Source organism: Trichomycterus rosablanca, chromosome 15 (assembly GCF_030014385.1).
Source record: "Trichomycterus rosablanca isolate fTriRos1 chromosome 15, fTriRos1.hap1, whole genome shotgun sequence".
Taxonomy (NCBI): Eukaryota; Metazoa; Chordata; class Actinopteri; order Siluriformes; family Trichomycteridae; genus Trichomycterus; species Trichomycterus rosablanca.
The window spans coordinates 9,546,547-9,565,252 of record NC_086002.1 but is presented as its reverse complement, the minus strand read 5'-3'; the positions used below and the strand labels follow the sequence as shown (position 1 = coordinate 9,565,252).

General features: G+C 40.2%; 2 protein-coding genes and 1 non-coding gene across 5 annotated transcripts; 1 reads left to right on the top strand and 2 right to left on the bottom strand.

Moving 5' to 3' along the window:
* Window positions 1-241: 241 nt before the first annotated feature.
* On the top strand, window positions 242-11,360 carry gtf2f2a (general transcription factor IIF, polypeptide 2a). 3 transcript variants are annotated; one of them, XM_063010897.1, is made up of 9 exons: window positions 242-491; window positions 1,635-1,708; window positions 1,810-1,828; window positions 2,442-2,586; window positions 6,882-6,911; window positions 7,290-7,371; window positions 9,291-9,390; window positions 9,690-9,833; window positions 10,659-11,360. In XM_063010897.1, the coding sequence occupies exons 1-9, from the start codon at window positions 426-428 to the stop codon at window positions 10,776-10,778; spliced, it is 780 nt and encodes a 259-aa protein (XP_062866967.1). In that variant the 5' UTR covers window positions 242-425; the 3' UTR covers window positions 10,779-11,360. The 3 variants fall into 3 exon arrangements, with proteins under 3 accessions (XP_062866967.1, XP_062866966.1, XP_062866968.1); XM_063010896.1 differs by having other exon boundaries at window positions 6,882-6,929; XM_063010898.1 differs by lacking the exon at window positions 6,882-6,911.
* Window positions 11,361-12,347: 987 nt separating this feature from the next.
* Window positions 12,348-16,826, bottom strand: tpt1 (tumor protein, translationally-controlled 1). Its single transcript, XM_063010899.1, has 6 exons — window positions 16,718-16,826; window positions 15,086-15,159; window positions 14,573-14,760; window positions 14,043-14,148; window positions 13,729-13,845; window positions 12,348-12,768 (listed from the first exon to the last, which is right to left on the bottom strand). The coding sequence occupies exons 1-6, from the start codon at window positions 16,743-16,745 to the stop codon at window positions 12,766-12,768; spliced, it is 516 nt and encodes a 171-aa protein (XP_062866969.1). The 5' UTR covers window positions 16,746-16,826; the 3' UTR covers window positions 12,348-12,765.
* On the bottom strand, window positions 13,929-13,998 carry LOC134329717 (small nucleolar RNA SNORD58). The gene has a single exon (XR_010014939.1). It is a non-coding gene; the product is annotated as a small nucleolar RNA SNORD58 (small nucleolar RNA).
* Window positions 16,827-18,706: the final 1,880 nt, after the last annotated feature.

Here is an 18,706-nt window from a genome sequence, read left to right as displayed (position 1 = left end):
TTTTTATTAATGTGGTCACTTGAATTAAATAATTCAACATTAATGGACAGCAAATTAAAAAAGTTACAAAAATACATTGTTATTAGCAAGTGTGCTAACATTTCTATATTGTGGAGAAATTGCCTTCTGATTAATATGAATAATCTGGGTTACAAGCCAGATCTATGATGTGTTTCACATCAAGAAAAGAAAAAACCATTTAACAAATAAAAAAATTATTTTATTTTTTGTAAGATGGAGCAAAGCGTGTCGACCACTGGATGAGTCAACTTCCAGTGTTCGCGTTGTTCGTTTACAACGGCATGTTCCGGTTAGGCCACCGTAATATCTTCACTCCAGAGCTTCGTACAACACAACTGTAGCATATGAGAGGAAACAAGCAGTTCTAGTAGTAAATCTTGATGAAATTATAATCAGCGGTCAGGATGTCTGATAGAGGTGAAGTAGATTTAACTGGAGCCAAACAGAACACCGGGGTGTGGCTCGTAAAAGTAAGTAGTACAAACACACATAATGGACCTTTGTTACCCAGCAGTGCTAACGTAATGCGGTAGCTGCAATGCGCGCGTCCCAAATCGCTTACTGTTTACTATATAGCGGCACTATATTCACTATTACGTCATGGCATATATGTAAACTATATAGTGCGTTTTATCAAAAATGGAAGCCATTTGACATTCTGCCAGCGTCTACTTCAAGACAAGCATTTAAGCTCAAGAACAACATACTGTACATACTGTATATAACAAACTAAAGCATTACAAATCAAAGAGGAAAACATGGAGGAAGCGCTGTACTGGGAAATATTAGATGACAATTTAATGTTATAAATATCTTAAGACAGCTTTCTGAAGAACAGTGTTTATACTAAAGAGGATTTTAACATATGGAACTCAGGGACTTGGGGACTCTGGTTAACTTGGGAAATTAAAAGCAGTTTGTTCAAATGAATGGCTCAACCAAACCACAGTGCTGCAAAAACACTATCTTTTTATAATATCTTGATGTATACAGAAAATATGTTTTATTTGTATTTAAAAAGTACATAGTAAAATGTATTTGGTTATAACTTTATTAAATGAAATTTATTTATTAGGATTTTAACGTCATGTTTTACACACTTTGGTTACATTCATGACAGAACAGCTACCTACTGGTTACACAAGGTTCATCAGTCCAAAAGTTCAATATCAAACACAGTCATGGACAATTTTGTATCTCCAATTCACCTCACTTGCATGTCTTTGGACTGCGGGAGGAAACCCATGCGGACAAGGGGAGAACATGCAAACCACACAGAAAGGACCCCGATCACCCCACCTGGGGATCGAACCCAGGACCTTCTTGCTGTGAGGCGACAGCTCTACCCACTAAGCCACTATTAAATGAAATTAACTGTGATTGAATGAAATTGACTTATAGTGATGGGAGTCCAGAAAGTCATATTAAGAATTTTTCATTGGGCGAATATTATCATAACATCACTAAATTTTAAATAGTAAATCCAGTCGGTGAATGTGCTTTAACTTTGGGCAAACTGAAGGCATTTTATAACAAAAATGTGGTCACTGAAATGTTTGAAGTCATTTTTGGTCCAACTTGAAAATAGCTCATCATGTCATTGACTCAAACAGGTTCCGAAGTATCTGTCTCAGCAGTGGGCCAAAGCTACAGGAAGAGGGGAGGTGGGAAAACTTCGCATTGGCAAGTATGTAACATTTTATTACACTGGCCAGCAGATTATTAACATGTACGGTGTGATCTGACAAGGCATTGTATTAACTCTGTGTTTATATTTGCTTTTTAAAGGAATCAAGGAAAGACAGAGGTGAGGACCAATGTCTTGTTTTTGCTTAAGTAACTTATTTTTACATGACAATGCTCAAGACTTGCTTGTCAGTGTAGCTGCACATTCATTCATTCATTGTCTGTTTTACCACCACTTTATCCTGGTCAAAGTTGCTCTGGGTCTAAATCATTTAATCATTTATTCAACTGTTGCTCATTGAGGAAAAAGCTCTGGACAGAACCCAGACAGCTACTCTAGTGGCAGAAATCAAAGCTTTAATGCATTTTCTTTACCTGACAAAATCCAGAAGTTAACACATGTGGAGGAGGTGACTTTCCTCCTTCAGACACAACCGAGTCTGTGGAGGGCCGGACCAGGCCGGTGGCAACACACTAGTTTTTAGGTCAGTTTAGAACAGTTGATAATGGTAAAAAACAAAACACATCCCCATAATGATGGTTATAAAAATAATACCGATATTACAGATACTGTGAGACCCCAGCAAGCCAGTGCAGTTGATGAAACAGCGAAAGTTGTAGACCCAAATTAAACAGAAAATGGAATCAAATGCCTAAATACACACTGTCATGTTGGATTATATAATGTATCTTTTGCATTTAGGCATGTGCTTTTTTGACTTTGTTTCCATCAGGTGTCCTTCACACTGAATGAGGAGTTAACAATGGTAGGCAACATAGGGGAGAAGGCGTCTGTCGTTCATGCTCCTCGTGAACACCCCTTCATACTGCAGGCGGTCGGTGGCCAGACACTAGCAGTGTTTACTGAGACATCTTCAGGTAAAAAGTGCGACAATGTGTTTTGATGGCCACAAAATGTAAGGGCTCTGTTTCTCAGACCTACTGTTTCTACAACAGGAACCTATGCTTAAACATGGTTTCAAAAATTCTGTTAATCTTGAATAAACTGCTTTATAAAAACTGCATTTGCATTTCTCATGCCCAGTGGCTGGATGCGTTTTGGAAGGACGTGATCCTTCCTAGTAAGGGGACAAATGGATCCTAACAATGCTGATAATGCCCCCTATAACATAACAGCCACTTATTGGGGTCAAGTATTCAGTCCTCTACCATTCTCATGGTATACTCAATGCCTCCCAGAGAACACTAGTCATCTAATCAGTCTTTGTGAATGATGATGCTGCCATCTCTGCCCTCAAAAAATCAAACACGTTGCAAATGCTTTTTCCAGGCGGCACGGTGGATCAGTGGGCAGCACTGTCACCTCACAGCAAGAAGGTCCGGGCCCTTTCTGTGTGCAGTTTGCATGTTCTTCCCGTGTCTGTGTGGGTTTCCTCCGGGAGCTCTGGTTTCCTCCCACAGTCCAAAAACATGAGGTGAATTGGAGAAACGAAATTGTCCATGACTGTGTTCGACATTAAACTTCTAGGACAGCACGGTGGCTTGGTGGGTAGCACTGTCGCCTCACAGCAAGAAGGTCCTGGGTTTGATTTCCAGATGAAGTAGTCTGGGTCCTTTCTGTGTGGAGTTTGCATGTTCTCCCCATGTCTGGCTAATAGCAGTCTTATGCAGCCCACCTGACTAAATTACAAAACATGTCCATGAGGTGCAGCAGATCTAAAAAGGCTCCTGGTTTGAGAAAAGCTCTGAGATATGGAATTATAATGTTGCTAATATAAACTATTACAACAGTTTTTTGGAGCAGCCGCACCGGTAAGTTCATGTGCTTGGATTTGGGTTTGCCTTCATGCTTTTTTCACAATAGAAATTCACAATGGCTTTTTCTCTTGTACTACATTAATGCTTAGCATCTCCAGCTTGATTCATTATTTGCTGCTTTCCATTCCTGATTGATTTCCTCTAACTTGAACACTTCACAGTCTTGTGTGATCGATCCGGCATCGTGGTGTGATGATCCTGTTGGTTTCTGTTGAGCTTTTGCTGTATAATGAATCAGCGTGTCGTGTTTGTGGTCGTGTCGTTGGTGTGATTTAATGGATGCTTGTTTTAAGAAACCAAATCAAGCAGCTTTGTCTGATTAACCAGGTGGTGTGCTGAGCTTGGGTGTGTGGTGTGCATGTAATGAAGTGCTTGCTTATTTGATTTTTATTTTATTTTTTTTATTTTTTTAGTAAGGCTTTTTTTACTCAAACGTTGAGTAATTCTTTTCCCTAGTTTACTTATATATGGAGACATTTTAAATCCTTGATCCTGGATTTATATCTATACAAAAATCCATTTTTACTTGATTTCATGATTGTCCGCTGCTGTCAAATGTACCTTTTTTTGTTTCAGTGAGGGCCAGCAATTATGTATCGTGGCTTTACAGAACAGACATGTAGTATGATAACATGTACACAATAATTAAAGAACTACAAGAAATCAGATTATAATATTATACCAATGACAAGTAAACACACAGTTTTTGGAGTTGATTTGCTAGATGCAGGAAAATGGACAAAGCTAAAGGTCAGTAAGCAAGCGGTCTTAGCACGTCCTACCCAAACGACATACAACCAGTGAACCAGTGACAGAGTCATGGGCGCCCAAGGCTTATTGATGCACGTAGCCCATCTGTTCTAGTCCCATAGAAGAGCTACTGTAGCACAAATTGCTGAAAAAGTTAATGCTGGCTGTAATAGAATGGTGGGACAAAAGCAAGCCTCAATCATGCAACTGTGGAGGCCACAATTTGCAATTTACAGGACTTGAAAGAATTTGTTGTTAACATTTTGGTGCCAGATGACACAGGACACCTTCAGAGGCCTTGTGGAGTCCATGCCTCAGCAGGTCAGATCATACAAAGAGGATCTGTACAATATTCAGCAGTTGGTTTTGATGTTATGACTTATTGGTGTGTATATCGATAGTAGTGTCTCTAAACATACATGTGATCTTATTTGCATATTTATTAACATTTGATATCAGCAGCTAGTGATGATTATAAACAGACATGGTTAAACTGTTTGACCACGTGACCATGGTGGAGTCGCACTTATAAACACCACATAGTTTCATTTTGTTAACCAGCATTATTGATTCTTTAATTTACATTAAGCATTTGGGCGCTTGGGTGGCGCGGCTGTAAAATACACTAGCCCACGACCTTCGAACCCAGAACCCCAGATCTGAGTAGTGCTATCAGTCAGTTAAGCATCTACATCTACACAGGCATGAGGTCTGAGGTGGGTGGGAGAACGGACAGCCTAGCCATTATGAGGTGCACTTGTTGGTGATAAAAATAAGGAGGGTTGCATGCTGCAGAATTGAGATTGGACCGATGTCAGATGTGTTGAACTTTACATGATTATACAAACCCCATTTCCAGAAAAGTTGGGACATTTTGTAAAATGCAATAAAAATTGATTGTGTTTTGTAAATATAAAGAAATGTAGAATTTGATACCTGCAATACACTCGAAAGTTGAGACAGAAGCAAGTTTACCTCATTACAGTTTATACATGTTTGGAAAGTAAGTGTGGTCATTGTTGGACTTCTTGCCCATTCCTGCTTGTTACAAGACTTCAGCTGCTCAGCAGTCTGTGGTCTCTGTTGTCTGATTCTCCTCTTTTTGATACACTATTCATTTTTAAACGTTGACAGATTTGGACTGCAGGCAGGCCAGTTAAGCACACACGCTCTGTGTCTATGAAGCCACTCTGTTGTTGCACTGCAGAATGAGACCAATATTGACTTGTTGAAATAACCATGTACTTTTCAGTAAGATACGCTGGTGATGGTGATGAAGCAAATATCTCTATCAAATTCCAAATAATGCCCCCTCGTCAGAGGTACCTTTACACATATGGTCTGTTTTTTCCTGAAAACAAGCTGACTCATCTGACCACAGCACATATTTCTACTGTATTTAGGCCTGTCTGAGTTGAGCTCAGACCCAGAGCAGTCGGCAGCATTTCTGCACACATTTCTGATGCAGCGGTGGACTGTGTGAAGTGACAATGGTTTTCACAAGTACTCCTGAGCCCATATGGCTATGTTTATCACAGTCACATGACAGTTTTCATGCAGTGCTGTCTAGGGGCTCAGGGGTCACTCACATTCAACAGTGGTTTCTGGTTTTTCTTTATGCAGGCTGAGATTTCTTCAGATTCCCTTAATCCTTTTACACTATCTTGTATGGTAGGTGGTTAAAGACCTCAATTATTTGTAATCTTGCATCAGGACATTGTATTTTTAAACTTGTTAAAATGTAGGGTTTCTTATAATATTTGTCTTTACAATATACAATCAAGTTAATCAGCCAAAGGCCGCTCAGGTGGCGCAGCGGTAAAAAGAAACGCGCTGCAACCAGGGCTGGATTCTGAGAGCGTGGTATCGAATCCAGCCTTGCTTTACCGGTTCGAAGCTGAGTGGCTATATGAGCAACGATTGGCCGGTTGCTCATGTGGGGGGTGGGACAAAGAACCGGATGTGGTTCTCTCTCTGTCAGAATGCGATTGCGTTCTCTGCCGGCTGATTGGAGGCGCTTACACAGAGATGGGAGAGGGTGCCCTTAGGGTGTGTCTCTCCGCATGCAACGCTAGGTGGCGCCAAACTCGTCGATGTGTGGGTGGCAAAGATGCATCTGGCTTCTGCTCGTGTTTCGGAGGGGATACGGGTTAGCTTCAATCACCTCCGTCAGGGCAGGGTTCGGCATAGACAGAGAGGAAGCACGATGCTAATTGAACAATTGGATGCGCTAGAAGGGGAGAAAAAGGGGTAAATAAATAAAAAAAAAAGTTAATCAGCCAATCCAGTTAAAGTCAAGTTTTTGTACTACTGAGATTGAACACACTACAGGTTCTTATGCATTTTAGCAAATGTCCCAACCTTTCCAAAAATGGGGTTTGTAAATGGGTGATGTGGAATATATGGACAATTAAAATCATTTTAATTGGTCTCTTGCATTAATTCTCTCTGTGTGTGTGTGTGTGTGTGTGTGTGTGTGTGTGTGTGTGTGTGTGTGGCAGAGAGCGAAATCAGCATTTGCTTTGCTCGTGGCTAATTCCTGTGCACCTGACATTGCTGTGACATTGCTGTGGTCTGTGCCCTTTGTGTACATCTGTGTGTGGCTTTATGACCTTTCGGTTCTCATGTTGCCACCTCTCTCATAGGCCAGGCAGATGCTGAAGGCAGCGGTTCAGGTACTGTCACAGGCCCAGGTGAGTTCTCACCACTGCCATCTATCTCCTGTCACGATTATTGCACTGTATATAAGATTTTATATACACAATCATCATGGCTCGTGGAGATAGGGTCATACAGAGAGACCTTGCAGTACTGGCATATGACTTTGTTTGTAACATACAAGAAGCAATCAGATAGATATCTGTAAAATGAGCTGGATGGTATGTTTAAAATGGTCTACACAGACTTTTACTTTAATTAATATAAACTGTTTGATGATGTGAATGAATCGTGCGTCCTTTATAAAAGCACAATCTTGGCTTCATAATATTATATATTGATTTAGCTGCCCTGAATGCATGACATTAACTTTTTGTGTTTTTCTCCTCACAAAGACAAAATAGCTCTGGAGGGACTGGTGGTGCAGCGAGCTGAGTGCCGACCAGCTGCCAGCGAGAACTACATGAGGTTAAAAAGGTTAGCACAATGACCTTCGCTTATCCACACATTCCAGTAGACTTTCATTTTTGATAGTAACAGGGAGCAGGATTTAAACCCAAGTCCCTATAACCGTGGTTCTGTGTGCCATCGTCACTACTTGTTGTGCCACCCTGGACACGTTTTAGCTTTTATAATTTCTTTTTGGTCTCAGAAATGCTTGACTGGTGGAACATCAGTGATTTGTTGTTTCTACATTTAATCATGGGCTTAGATTAATGTTAAGATACTTACTCACAGCTATATACCGATCAGCCATAACATTAAAACCACACGCCTAATAGCTCTGCTCTGGACTCTGCAAGACCTCTGAAGGTGTCTTCTGGTATCTGGAACCAAGATATGGGCAATGGGGACCTTCATGGATCAGAATCTTTTGTTCAGAACATCTCACAGATGCTCTATTGGATTGAGATTTGGGGAAATTAGAGGCCATGTCAACACCTTGAACTCTGTCTCGGGTTATTCAAGCAAGGGGTGCTCAGGTCTATTGCACTAGCACACCACGGCTGGGAGCCAAGTTTCCAAAAAACACAGCTGGCTTTGTTTAGACAGGGCATCTTTTCTCTGCTGCTGTGATATGCTCTTTACTATATTGTCTGAGGCTCTGTGTAGGTCCTAGCAGCCGCCTAAACTTGGAATGGTGGACAGGGATCAGCATGGGCACTCTTGAAGATGTGCAGCTCTGTATGCAGCAGGCTGTAATGCCTTATGTGTTCTGACAACTTTCTAGTATAGCCAGTATGAACGTTTTTAGCATTGTGTGCTACAGTAGCTCTAGTCTGGGATCAGCCCAGGTGGACTAGCCTTCTGCATCACTAAACCTTGGGACGCCCATGACTTTTAATAGGAACTATTACATGACCTGCCGTTTTGAAGATGCTTTGACCCAGTAGTCTAGCCTTTACATTCTGGCTAATGCTTAGATTCTCATGCTTGCTTGTTTTTCTTGTTTCCAACACATTGACTTTAAGATCTGACTGTTCACAAGTGCCATTGTAATGTTGTCGCTGATGGATGTACACCGATCAGCCATAACATTAAAACCACCTCCTTGTTTCTACACACATTGTCCATTTTTTCAGCTCCACTTACCATATAGAAGCACTTTGTAGTTCTATAATTACTGACTGTAGTCCTTCTGTTTCTCCACATGCTTTGTTAGCCCCCTTTCATGCTGTTTCTCAATGGTCGGGACCCCCACAGGACCACCACAGAGCAGGTATTATTTAGGTGGTGGATCATTCTCAGCACTGCAGTGACACTGACATGGTGCTGGTATGAGTGGATAAGACACAGCAGCGCTGATGGAGTTTTTAAACCCCTCACAGTCACTGCTGGACTGAGAATAGTCCACCAACCAAAAATATATCCAGCCAACAGCGCCCCGTGGGCAGCGTCCTGTGACCACTGATGAAGGTCTAGAAGATAGATGAGCGATCGTCTCTGACTTTACATCTACAAGGTGGACCAACTAGGTAGGAGTGTCTAATAGAGTGGACAGTGAGTGGACACGGTATTTAAAAACTCCAGCAGTGCTGCTGTGTCTGATCCACTCATACCAGCACAACACACACTAACACACCACCACCATGTCAGTGTCACTGCAGTGCTGAGAATGATCCACCACCCAAATAATACCTGCTCTGTGGTGGTCCTGACCATTGAAGAACAAGGTGAAACCAGGTTAAAATGAATATGTACAAAAACAGATGGACTACAGTCAGTAATTGTAGAAGTGCTTCTGTATGGTAAGTGGAGCTGATCAAATGGACAGTGAGTAGAAACAAGGAGGTGGTTTTAATGTTATGGCTGATCAGTGTACATGGCTAAGAACCAACACAAATTGCTTTTCATGTGTTTACTCTCCGGTACATTATTTGTTTCTCTTTTTGCAGACTGCAGATTGAGGAGTCATCCAAACCACAACGATTCTCTATGCAGCTGGAAAAACCTGTCACCACCAACTATAAACCAGTTGCCAACCACACTAATAACGTGAGTTATACTTTGAATACTATGAATATGATTATTGGGGGCCTCCTGATGTCTAATCCAAATATACTGGTTCAAATACATGTATTAATAGTCAGAAAGCTGGAAGAATCTGCTTGAATGAAGGTGTATGTACTCAAAAAAGCAGCTGGCATTTAGAAACCCTGCACTAACACAATGTTTATCTGTAATGTGCTTCACTCTGTTTTTATCATCACGTGTCAATAACCACATACTTCACATTGTTTATAATAAAATGGATGATGTAGGATCTGCTTAACATCTGTTACTGTTCACCTCAGTTGGACTATGATAAGAGGAAGAGGGAGGAGGGTAAGAGGGCGAGAGCTGATAGGCAACAGGTGTTGGACATGCTCTTCTCTGCTTTTGAGAAGCACCAGTATTATAACATCAAGGATCTGGTGGACATCACCAAACAGCCTGTGGTAAGCAAAACGGAGTGTTTATTATTCTCATTGTTATCTATGTTTAGCTTACATAAGGTTATTTATTAGGTTTCTAAAAGTCTGTATTCTAATAGGGGAGGGGACCTCTTAACTGATGCAATTACGACCTCTGCTGGCTGGTTTATGGCGTCTGCACAGATTCGAGGGATAATGGGGATCAGGGTGTGGCTCTCTGTTCACAAAGCTGATCCGCATATGTACTCGCCTCGTGCAGGTGAAAAAATGAGGTCGGCTACTGCACATGTCGGAGTGGGTGCGTGTTAGTCTTGGAGTGGAGGTCAACATCCGTAGAGAGGAAGCCTAATGCAATAAGTAATTGGATACAACTAGATTGGAAGGAAAATTGGGGGAAAAATGAATAAAAATGGAAATCAGTGTTGTAGCGCTCAGGTGGCGCAGCACATCAGGGCCAAGATTCTGAGCTCCCGGGTTCAAATCTCCGCACTGCTACCAGTTGGCTGGGCTCCCTCTAGCAGGCAAACCATTGGCTTCCAGTCTGCTGTATGGGAAAGACCAGACTAAGGGTGGGGTTATCAATGCTTTGTAAGGATTTTGGGTGCCTGTACAGAAAGTGAAGGAGCGCAGAGAACGGGTGTGGCTCTCCGTAGCTCAAGTATGGGAGAATAAGAATGGATTGATGGACTGCGCACACTTCAGAGGGAGTGTGTTAGGCAGATAGACACCCTCCTTGGAAGCCGTCAGGGTCCCCAGTAGCGGATTGGCTATGCTAAATTGGGAGGAAAAGTAAGTAAGGTAAAACTTAAGTGCTAATTTTGACAGCAACTGTTTTTGTTCCTGCGACAGATTTATCTGAAGGAGATCCTGCGTGACATCGGTATCTACAATGTAAAAGGAACCCACAAGAACACGTGGGAGCTTAAACCCGAGTACAGACATTACCAGAACGAAGAGAAAAGTGACTGATCCTCTCTCAGCAGTTTTGTATTTTATTATTCTAATAGCTAGTTCACAAGAGCAGTGGATCTCACCAGCACAATTACTTTTATGTGCAGGATCAGTTCTGTGTCACAAATGCAGACGTGTTTGTGAAACCAGACCTTATGTCCCGAAGAGAAGTTTCCTTACTGAAGTGTCTATTTTTCAGACTGGTGTATTTTATTGCTTTTATGGAACTGCTTTTTATTATAATAGTTGGTCAGAAAAGCAGTCAGCATATCCTACAAAGTAGGCTAAATTGGGCCATTTTTCTTTGCGAACCATCTCACCTGATTCAACTTTTTTAGCTGGGTGCTTAGGTAGTGCACCACCACCAAGGTCTGGGTTCGAAACTCGGAGGTGTGGTCAGCTGGCCTGTATAGATGCAGAAGCCCTAGAGGATAATGAAAATTAAATTAGATGCTAATTACTTCTTGAGCTAGATCAGGTGTGCTGGTAGATGTCTAGAACAGTGGGCCTCCAGGATTTATCCATTCAGTATTGTTTTGTGTTATTGGTGACTTTTAATCTGCTGTATTTTCTGTTGAAATAAATGTTTTGAAGAAAAAAAAAAAAGTCTAGGTTTACTGCTTTAAATGTGTATATTGTGATGGTACAGCCATGTCCTAATTTCACTCTATACTAAGGACCTAATTCACAGCTGCAAAATAAGCTGTTTCCCATGTAATATGCTATTTGCTACGGTTTGTGTTCAGCAATTCACATAAGTGCCTCACATTTACTGTTTAACTTGCAATGAGTTGGCCCTAGCAATCCTACAGCAATTTAGTTAGCAATCGGTTAGTCAAAATGGCCAAGATCTCTAAGTGTAAAGCAGCTAAAGTCACTACTCTATTAACAGTTGAAACAAAACAATAACTGCCTGTCAATCCCAACCAATTCCAGGAATGCAGGAGTGTTAAAACACAGATGAGTGGAGGTTCTAGGTTTACATTCAATTGCTGTTATTTAATGACTGCTGTGAAATGTGCAAATCCCTACTCTATATAGTTGTCAAGTATTACTTTGGTGCAGAGGGTAGTGCGAGTGCCATGCAGCTACAGGGTCTTTGGGACCTAGGTTTAATCCTTACTTCCAGTTATATGAGTTTGCCATGTTTCTTAAAGTGAATTTTTATCACCTGAATTACCCCAAGTTAAACTTTTTTCTAACAGATCAGGAAACTGAGATCCTACTATAAACACATTCCACTTTGTTTAATTTTTTTCCCATCAGTATATTGTGGGCATTTTAAGAATAACAGCATAAAAGTTGTGCCAAACAGCAGCATAACATCATTGACAGAGGTCCACAAAACATTAATGTGGTTTGTGTTTATAGCTATAATAACTACAAGGTCCATAACTGGAAGGACTGGTTATGTGGGGATTTGTTTACAATGTCAATTCAGGCCATAAAACAATAATTAGTACCATGTCATTACAGATGGCATAATTTACCCAACCCCATGTAGATTCTGGTTAATACAAGTAAATTCATAAACAATGTAGATGTGAAGCACCCAGTACAGTTTTAGGTTCACACACAAGACAGACATTTAGCCAGCAGCTTGACTTTAATTCACAAATAGTGCCAAGAAATCCTATACAATCCTGTGGCTTGGGATGGCGAGAAACGACTGTACAATTGCTGTCTGAGGGCTGACATGCACCCTGCAAACCAATACCCAGGCAGTCAACTTAATTAAAAAAATACCAGTGAGCCACATCATTACTTTCCCTTAAAACGTAACATTTTAGCTCACTAAAATACTGTCCCTCGGAGTTGATGTTTAAAGGGCCTTAAGTCTTCTGGTTGGACGTTGATAATGGAATCAGTGGTGGCACGAAGGGGGTTAAAAGAGCGTCCGCTCTTGATCCTGATAAGAGTCGAAGAGGAATGAGGTGATCTGATCCGCAAGCTTTTCATGGCCACCCAATGATGAGGGTGAGCAGTCTGGGGCAAGCAGGGGAGTTTACTGCAACAAATTAAAACACAGTAGTCAGAGTTCTTAATGTAAAACAGCACCACTAACAACTTCATATGTCTGGGTCAAATTGAAAAGCTCTAATTATCTGCCGTGTAAAAATTAATTTAATACATTTATTAGTGAGCAATTTGATTTAAATATCAGCCACTTATTTAAGAAAAATAAATTCAATAAATTCAACCCTCAATACTGGCATACACTTGAAAATGAATAACTACTTAACACTGAATTAGCAAAGCCAACATGTTTAATATCAGTTAATTTAAGTTGGTGCTACCAGGCAGTGATCACATGATATTCAAAATCTAAACGAAAACAATTCTTTTTCTGCACATCCCAGCTATTGTTGGGATGCTGGGGTCAGCCATTAGGAATAGGAGCATTGCTCAGTATGCCTCTAACACTAAGGCTAAATAAAACTCCACGTTTGGAGGTTCAGGAGAAGGGAACAAAAAATAATGACCCTCCTGTAGTGAAGTTACATACTCTGGTGGTATCTAATGATGGTATCTAATCTAAGTAATGGAGTCTTAGCAGGGTAGCTATCTGTAACTATAACCCTCATCGCATTTCAGCACTGTACAGTAATTTATCTTCTAACCCTGACATTCTGCCTACAAATACAACCTATTCTCGTTTCAATCTGCTCTTGCCACTTCACAGGCAGCTAGAAAGCGCAAGGAGGATTGTTTTTGCATCTCTGTGCAAACCCACAGGCCACTGACATGTGGATGCCAGAAACACAGCTCTTAACTGATTCAGATTCTCCAGCCAAACTTTAAACACAAAACTAACATAAATCCCAGCTCATACAACTACACACTGTCATTTTTACAGGTTCTCCCAACAGGCTAATCTAAACATCTTTAAGTAAGTTACATCAGGCTACGTGTGTGTGTAAAACAGCACATTTTCATTTCAAGGACCGAAGGAACCGTTTTAACTTACGCATTTCTCGATCTCAAGACCATCTTTAAAGAACAGCATGAAGGGCGTCACTCCATCCTCACGGAAATCAAGGAGGCCAATCGAGCCATCGGGGTTCATGGATTCGCCTATGAAAAACTACAGAAGTAAAACAGTTAAGCAAAAAAATAAATAAAACACATCACAGGAAAAGCAAGCTTTAATTAGCAGTTCATGTGAAACGTACTCAGGCTGTGTTTTAGTTTCATTGGTCAAACCTCCAAAGGTGTCCTAAGAATGTCATCATTGTACGTTTATAAAAATAAACTTGCTTCAGTATACCTAAGTGGGCATACCTGATAGTTCTTGATGTTAGCTATGATTTTCTTGACCTCAGCTTGGGCATTAGCCATGAAAGGCTCTACCCGGTTAGGAGCAGTTTCCTCCAGCTTAGCCTTGACTCTGTTAAAAAAAAAAAATCCAACAAATATTTAGAATAAACTTGTCTGTAATAATTACATGAAATCTGAGTACAAATTTACATTTACAGCATTTAGCAGACACTTTTATCCAAAGTAACCTAGTTGTAACTAAATATCATGCAAACAATTGGGGTTTAAAACCATGTTTGTGGGCATAACAGTAGCAAGTAGTCCACTGTCCTTATTAGAAACCAACCATGTTAATTAAGCAACCCAATAGGAATGTTGTCCCCAATTCAATCTCCTAAATCACTGACCAGACATGAAGAAAGCGCAGGGACTTTTAATTTAGCATCAGAATCTCTAAAACCCATGTGCACACTGAAGAATACACCAGGCTGTCAAATGATGCAAAAAAGAAAGCCAGCAGTTACAAAACATACAGTTGAACACTTAGCACTTACGCCTTCATGTAGTCCTTAATGTAGACCATGTAGCCTTTCTTGTCATAGCTGGTTTCATGCAGTTTGTGGTTCAGGACAATGTCAATACCACTGACGGTTGTCAAATCACAGCCCTCATCCTGGACCTCCGAGGATGCATTGCCGCCGATCAACGTATCGTCGATCTCTCCCTCCGACCGGCTGATCATCTAGAGACACAGAATACATTTTCATAAATTCAACATGTATTTACAGGCGTTTAATAAATACAAGGTAGTCGATCAGTTTATTGCACAAGAGTGCTGTCACAATGCCAATATTCAGTCATTATGCAGTCTAGTCAAATCTTCATAAAATTTGATTACCAAGCCTCCAGTAAAACAAACTGTTAAGTTAAAGGCAAAACAAAACTAACTATAACAGAATTAAGCAACAAGAATGATGCTGCCATATGACTCATTTTTTAAAGACCCTAAAGGAAACTATGATTAATAAAACAAACAAAGGTGTATAAGGCATAGCAAAGTTTAATACCTTTCCTTCAACTTCAATCATCATGCCATTCTCTGACACTTTGATCTTGTAGATGTCCGAGAACATCTCATCCCCTGAAAACATAATGCATAATTTACATTATTATTTACATAAAATTTTGCTGAACTGCAAATTTAGCAGTAAATAAAGTACATCAAACAATTATTTTTTTACCCACAGGAGACATATTTCATTGATCACAAGTAAGAACCGCTTACGATTTACCAAAGTGAACCAGGAGTTTATATAACGTGCTGATAGAATCGACTTAGATGTGACCGGGTTGAATTATCTTTTTAAAGTAAATATTACAATCAGCAAAATTACATCGTATGTATGATGCACAACGTTAATGATGTTATTTTAGGTCATGAAGAGCTTTCACGATGGTTTCTGTACGATTGTTGACGAATTTTGATGCGATGGTTGGTGCTTTGTAGCTCAAAGTCTGGATCAATCCACTGAGCTGTTAACGTGATCTTTATAGATCACACGATCGGATCGGCTACATTTAGGAGATGCATATTTCGATTAAAAATCGGCCGATACCGATTCATAGCCGATCGATCGTTCCATCTCTAATAAATATGTTAAGTAAGTCACTTCTGTAATATTGTATACATTAAATTTAGAGCTGAATTGTTGAAATCCAGATGTAATTGGTGGCCAACTGCCACATATGCAGGCGTAAAACATCATTCTTAAAAACCACTGATATAACATCAGGTTCGGAATAAGCTGCACCCAGAAGTGAGGTTGGGATGTGTCGATGATTAAATAAATGTCCTATTTAAAACAATCAATTTACAATCTGGGTGCAGGGTTTGAAATAAAATCATCTGCTAAATACAGATCTGATGATGACTTGCAAACGTTCTTTTTAGGTGAGTCAACTTTCACGGGCCGGTTGGTAAAACCAGCGGTTAGAGCAGAAAAACAGCTGTTTAAGTCTACTCAGAGTGTTTAACCGGTTAAACTAATAGCCTAGTCAGCTGATCTGTTAAAAGGCATTCAGGAAAAGCCTATAAGGATATTACAATAGTACTATTAACCAGTTTGTTGAGTCGAAAGTTTGGGATGAGTAGTTACTAGAAGCAGCTGAGGCCTAGCCAACTTGATAAGCAGGACAATACCACCCATGTTTACCTCAACACTTAGCTAACCAAAATACACAAAATAGCCGTTCAAAAGTGAAATAAAAAGAACCACTAAACATAATGGGGAGAAAAAAAATAAGTAAATAAGGTTGAAGTACAAAGTGTACAAAAGCTAACCGGTAAAAACTTGACTAGCAAACGGAAACCGGCATATTAGCATGATAGCCAAACAGAGCTACAAGCTAATTAAGTTTAATTATTGACTTTACCGCTTCCTATTCTATCTAAAGTAACATTATAAACATATAAACAACCGTATTTGACATTAATTATAAACACAAGTTGCGAAGGAATAAATAAAATTAATCATTTGCTCACTTGCTAGCCGGTAAGTTAGCTGGGTGTAAACGCAAGGCCGCAAATGACGAAGCGCCAAAAGTGCTTCAAAACTTACAATCAAACATCTCAATAATAAAAAATATTGAACAAAATCCACTCGTTAGAGTCGGTAATGTAAGAAATAATGCATTCTTACCGGTGATGAGGTCTTTGTAGATGATCATGGTGCTGGATTGAGTCCTGGTTCAGGAGAAGCTGATATACACTGCAGTCCGCCGGGGAGACGCAGCTAAAGAGAACGAACAGCCTAAATCTGCCCTGGATACCGTCACCCGCCGTGACGTCATCACTCTCCCTCAGTCATACCACCAGCGCCTTCTCGAGGGCACTGATAGCATCACCCACCCACACCCTGTTGAAATTTCGGGTGTAGTCAAGGCTGTGTTCACAGTACTGTATATTAGAGGGAACAAAGTCACTTCAATATTTAAACATGCTCAAAACCACTATTATAAAACGGATAGTTCCGGTCCTAAAATCTGATTGGCTGAGCCGCGTTCGAAGCCGTTGTAAATTCCCCATATACGCACACCTATGACCACCTCACATCATTCCATATTAATACGCCACTGAAAAGAAAAAGTGAATGTTATGTTCGCCCTCATGTTGCCTAGCAACACTGTTAACGAACTACCTGGGGTCGCGGAAGAATGCTTTTTGTAAGTGTTTTTGTAAATAAAAACATTTATAAATTGAACATTGTTTAAGCAATAGAACACGAGAGGGAGTGTGTTATTCGCGATAACACACGACCTCGAGTGTTCTATTGCTTTTATACAACAGTTTTTACAAAATAAAGAAAGAAAATAAATCAAAGAAGCCCTGAATTTCATATTAAATATGCTTTAATATTGACAATACCTTCCGCCAAAAAGTAGTTCCACAACGAATATAAAGTTTAACACTACAAAGCAGACATCCCAAGCAAGAACCTCCGAAGGGAAAAAACCAAAGGCTATGGATGAAAACAGAACTACTAGGAGCTGCTAACTGGCTTAACTAACTGTTCGCGTTACAAACACATTAATGTTCGCTAAATAGTGCACTAGATTGTGTATCAGATCATGGATATATGTTCCCTACATAGTGCACTAGATAGTGAATTAGACAATTGGTTATGTTCCCTACACAGTGCGCTAGATGATTGTATATCAGATAACGGATTTAAAACGCGACCGGGAAAAAAAGGCTGTGTTGCCTGCGTGCGCGTTTGTGTGCATGAAGCTTGTCGTTACTGGCAACGCGTCAGCGGAGTAATACCATTGTGGTGTGAAAAGACCGTGCTGTTATCACGAATATCAGCACGTTTAGAACGCTTCTCAACCAATCAGATTGTAAGGTCGGAACTACCTGTTGTATAATGTATTTTATTATATTTTATGTTGACCGCCGTTTTATAAAAGCAATAAGCCACTCGAGACCGTGCGTTACTGCTATGATTTTATCACGTTTTAACGACCTTCCCCGTGATAAAATCGCAGTAACGCATGGTCTCTCGCGGCTTATTGCTTTAATACACTGATGGAAAAATGATAATCAAACATTCCATTTACTAGCTTTGCGTAATGTTTATCCGTCAGTGTTCCTATCAGTTATTGATGGCAGGAATATTTATTTGTTTATTTATTGTTTGTTTATTTATTGGATTTTAACGTCATGTTTTACTCACTTTGGTTACATTCATGACAGAACAGGTAATCACTCCTTACACAATATTCATCAGTTCATTAGTTTCATGTCAAACACAGTCATGGACAATTTTGTATCTCACTTGCATGTCTTTGGACTGTGGGAGGAAATCGGAGCGCCAGGAGGAAACACACCCAGACACAGGGAGAACATGCCAACTCCACATGTTTTAGAATGGCAGGAGACCCCTTCCCCCATGTTCAATTCATGACTATGGCCCAGGGTACAGTAATTCAATAATAAGTCAGTTGTGTTATTCATGGTAATTTAGTCATTTACTCATGTATGTTTTGCCAGTGATCCAGTGACTTCTTTGGAACGTCTTAATGTTTTGCAAATGTTTGTAAAGTCTGATGATATGTATGATATGTGTTTGATTTTATTCACCTGTGGCAATGGGGTTGAATGAAACACCTGAATTCGATTATTAAGAGGC

What these genes read in the sequence shown, in the direction of transcription:
- gtf2f2a (XM_063010896.1), top strand. Translation starts at nt 426, where the DNA reads ATGTCTGATAGAGGTGAAGTAGATTTAACTGGAGCCAAACAGAACACC. An exon ending in GTTTACTGAGACATCTTCAG is followed by an intron (nt 2,587 to 6,881) that starts GTAAAAAGTGCG and finishes CCTCTCTCATAG; the next exon opens with GCCAGGCAGATGCTGAAGGC. An exon ending in AGGTACTGTCACAGGCCCAG is followed by an intron (nt 6,930 to 7,289) that starts GTGAGTTCTCAC and finishes CTCCTCACAAAG; the next exon opens with ACAAAATAGCTCTGGAGGGA.
- tpt1 (XM_063010899.1), bottom strand. Translation starts at nt 16,745, where the DNA reads ATGATCATCTACAAAGACCTCATCACCG. An exon ending in ATTAAGGACTACATGAAGGC is followed by an intron (nt 14,149 to 14,572) that starts GTAAGTGCTAAG and finishes TTTTTTTAACAG; the next exon opens with AGTCAAGGCTAAGCTGGAGG. An exon ending in CTAACATCAAGAACTATCAG is followed by an intron (nt 13,846 to 14,042) that starts GTATGCCCACTT and finishes TTACTTCTGTAG; the next exon opens with TTTTTCATAGGCGAATCCAT.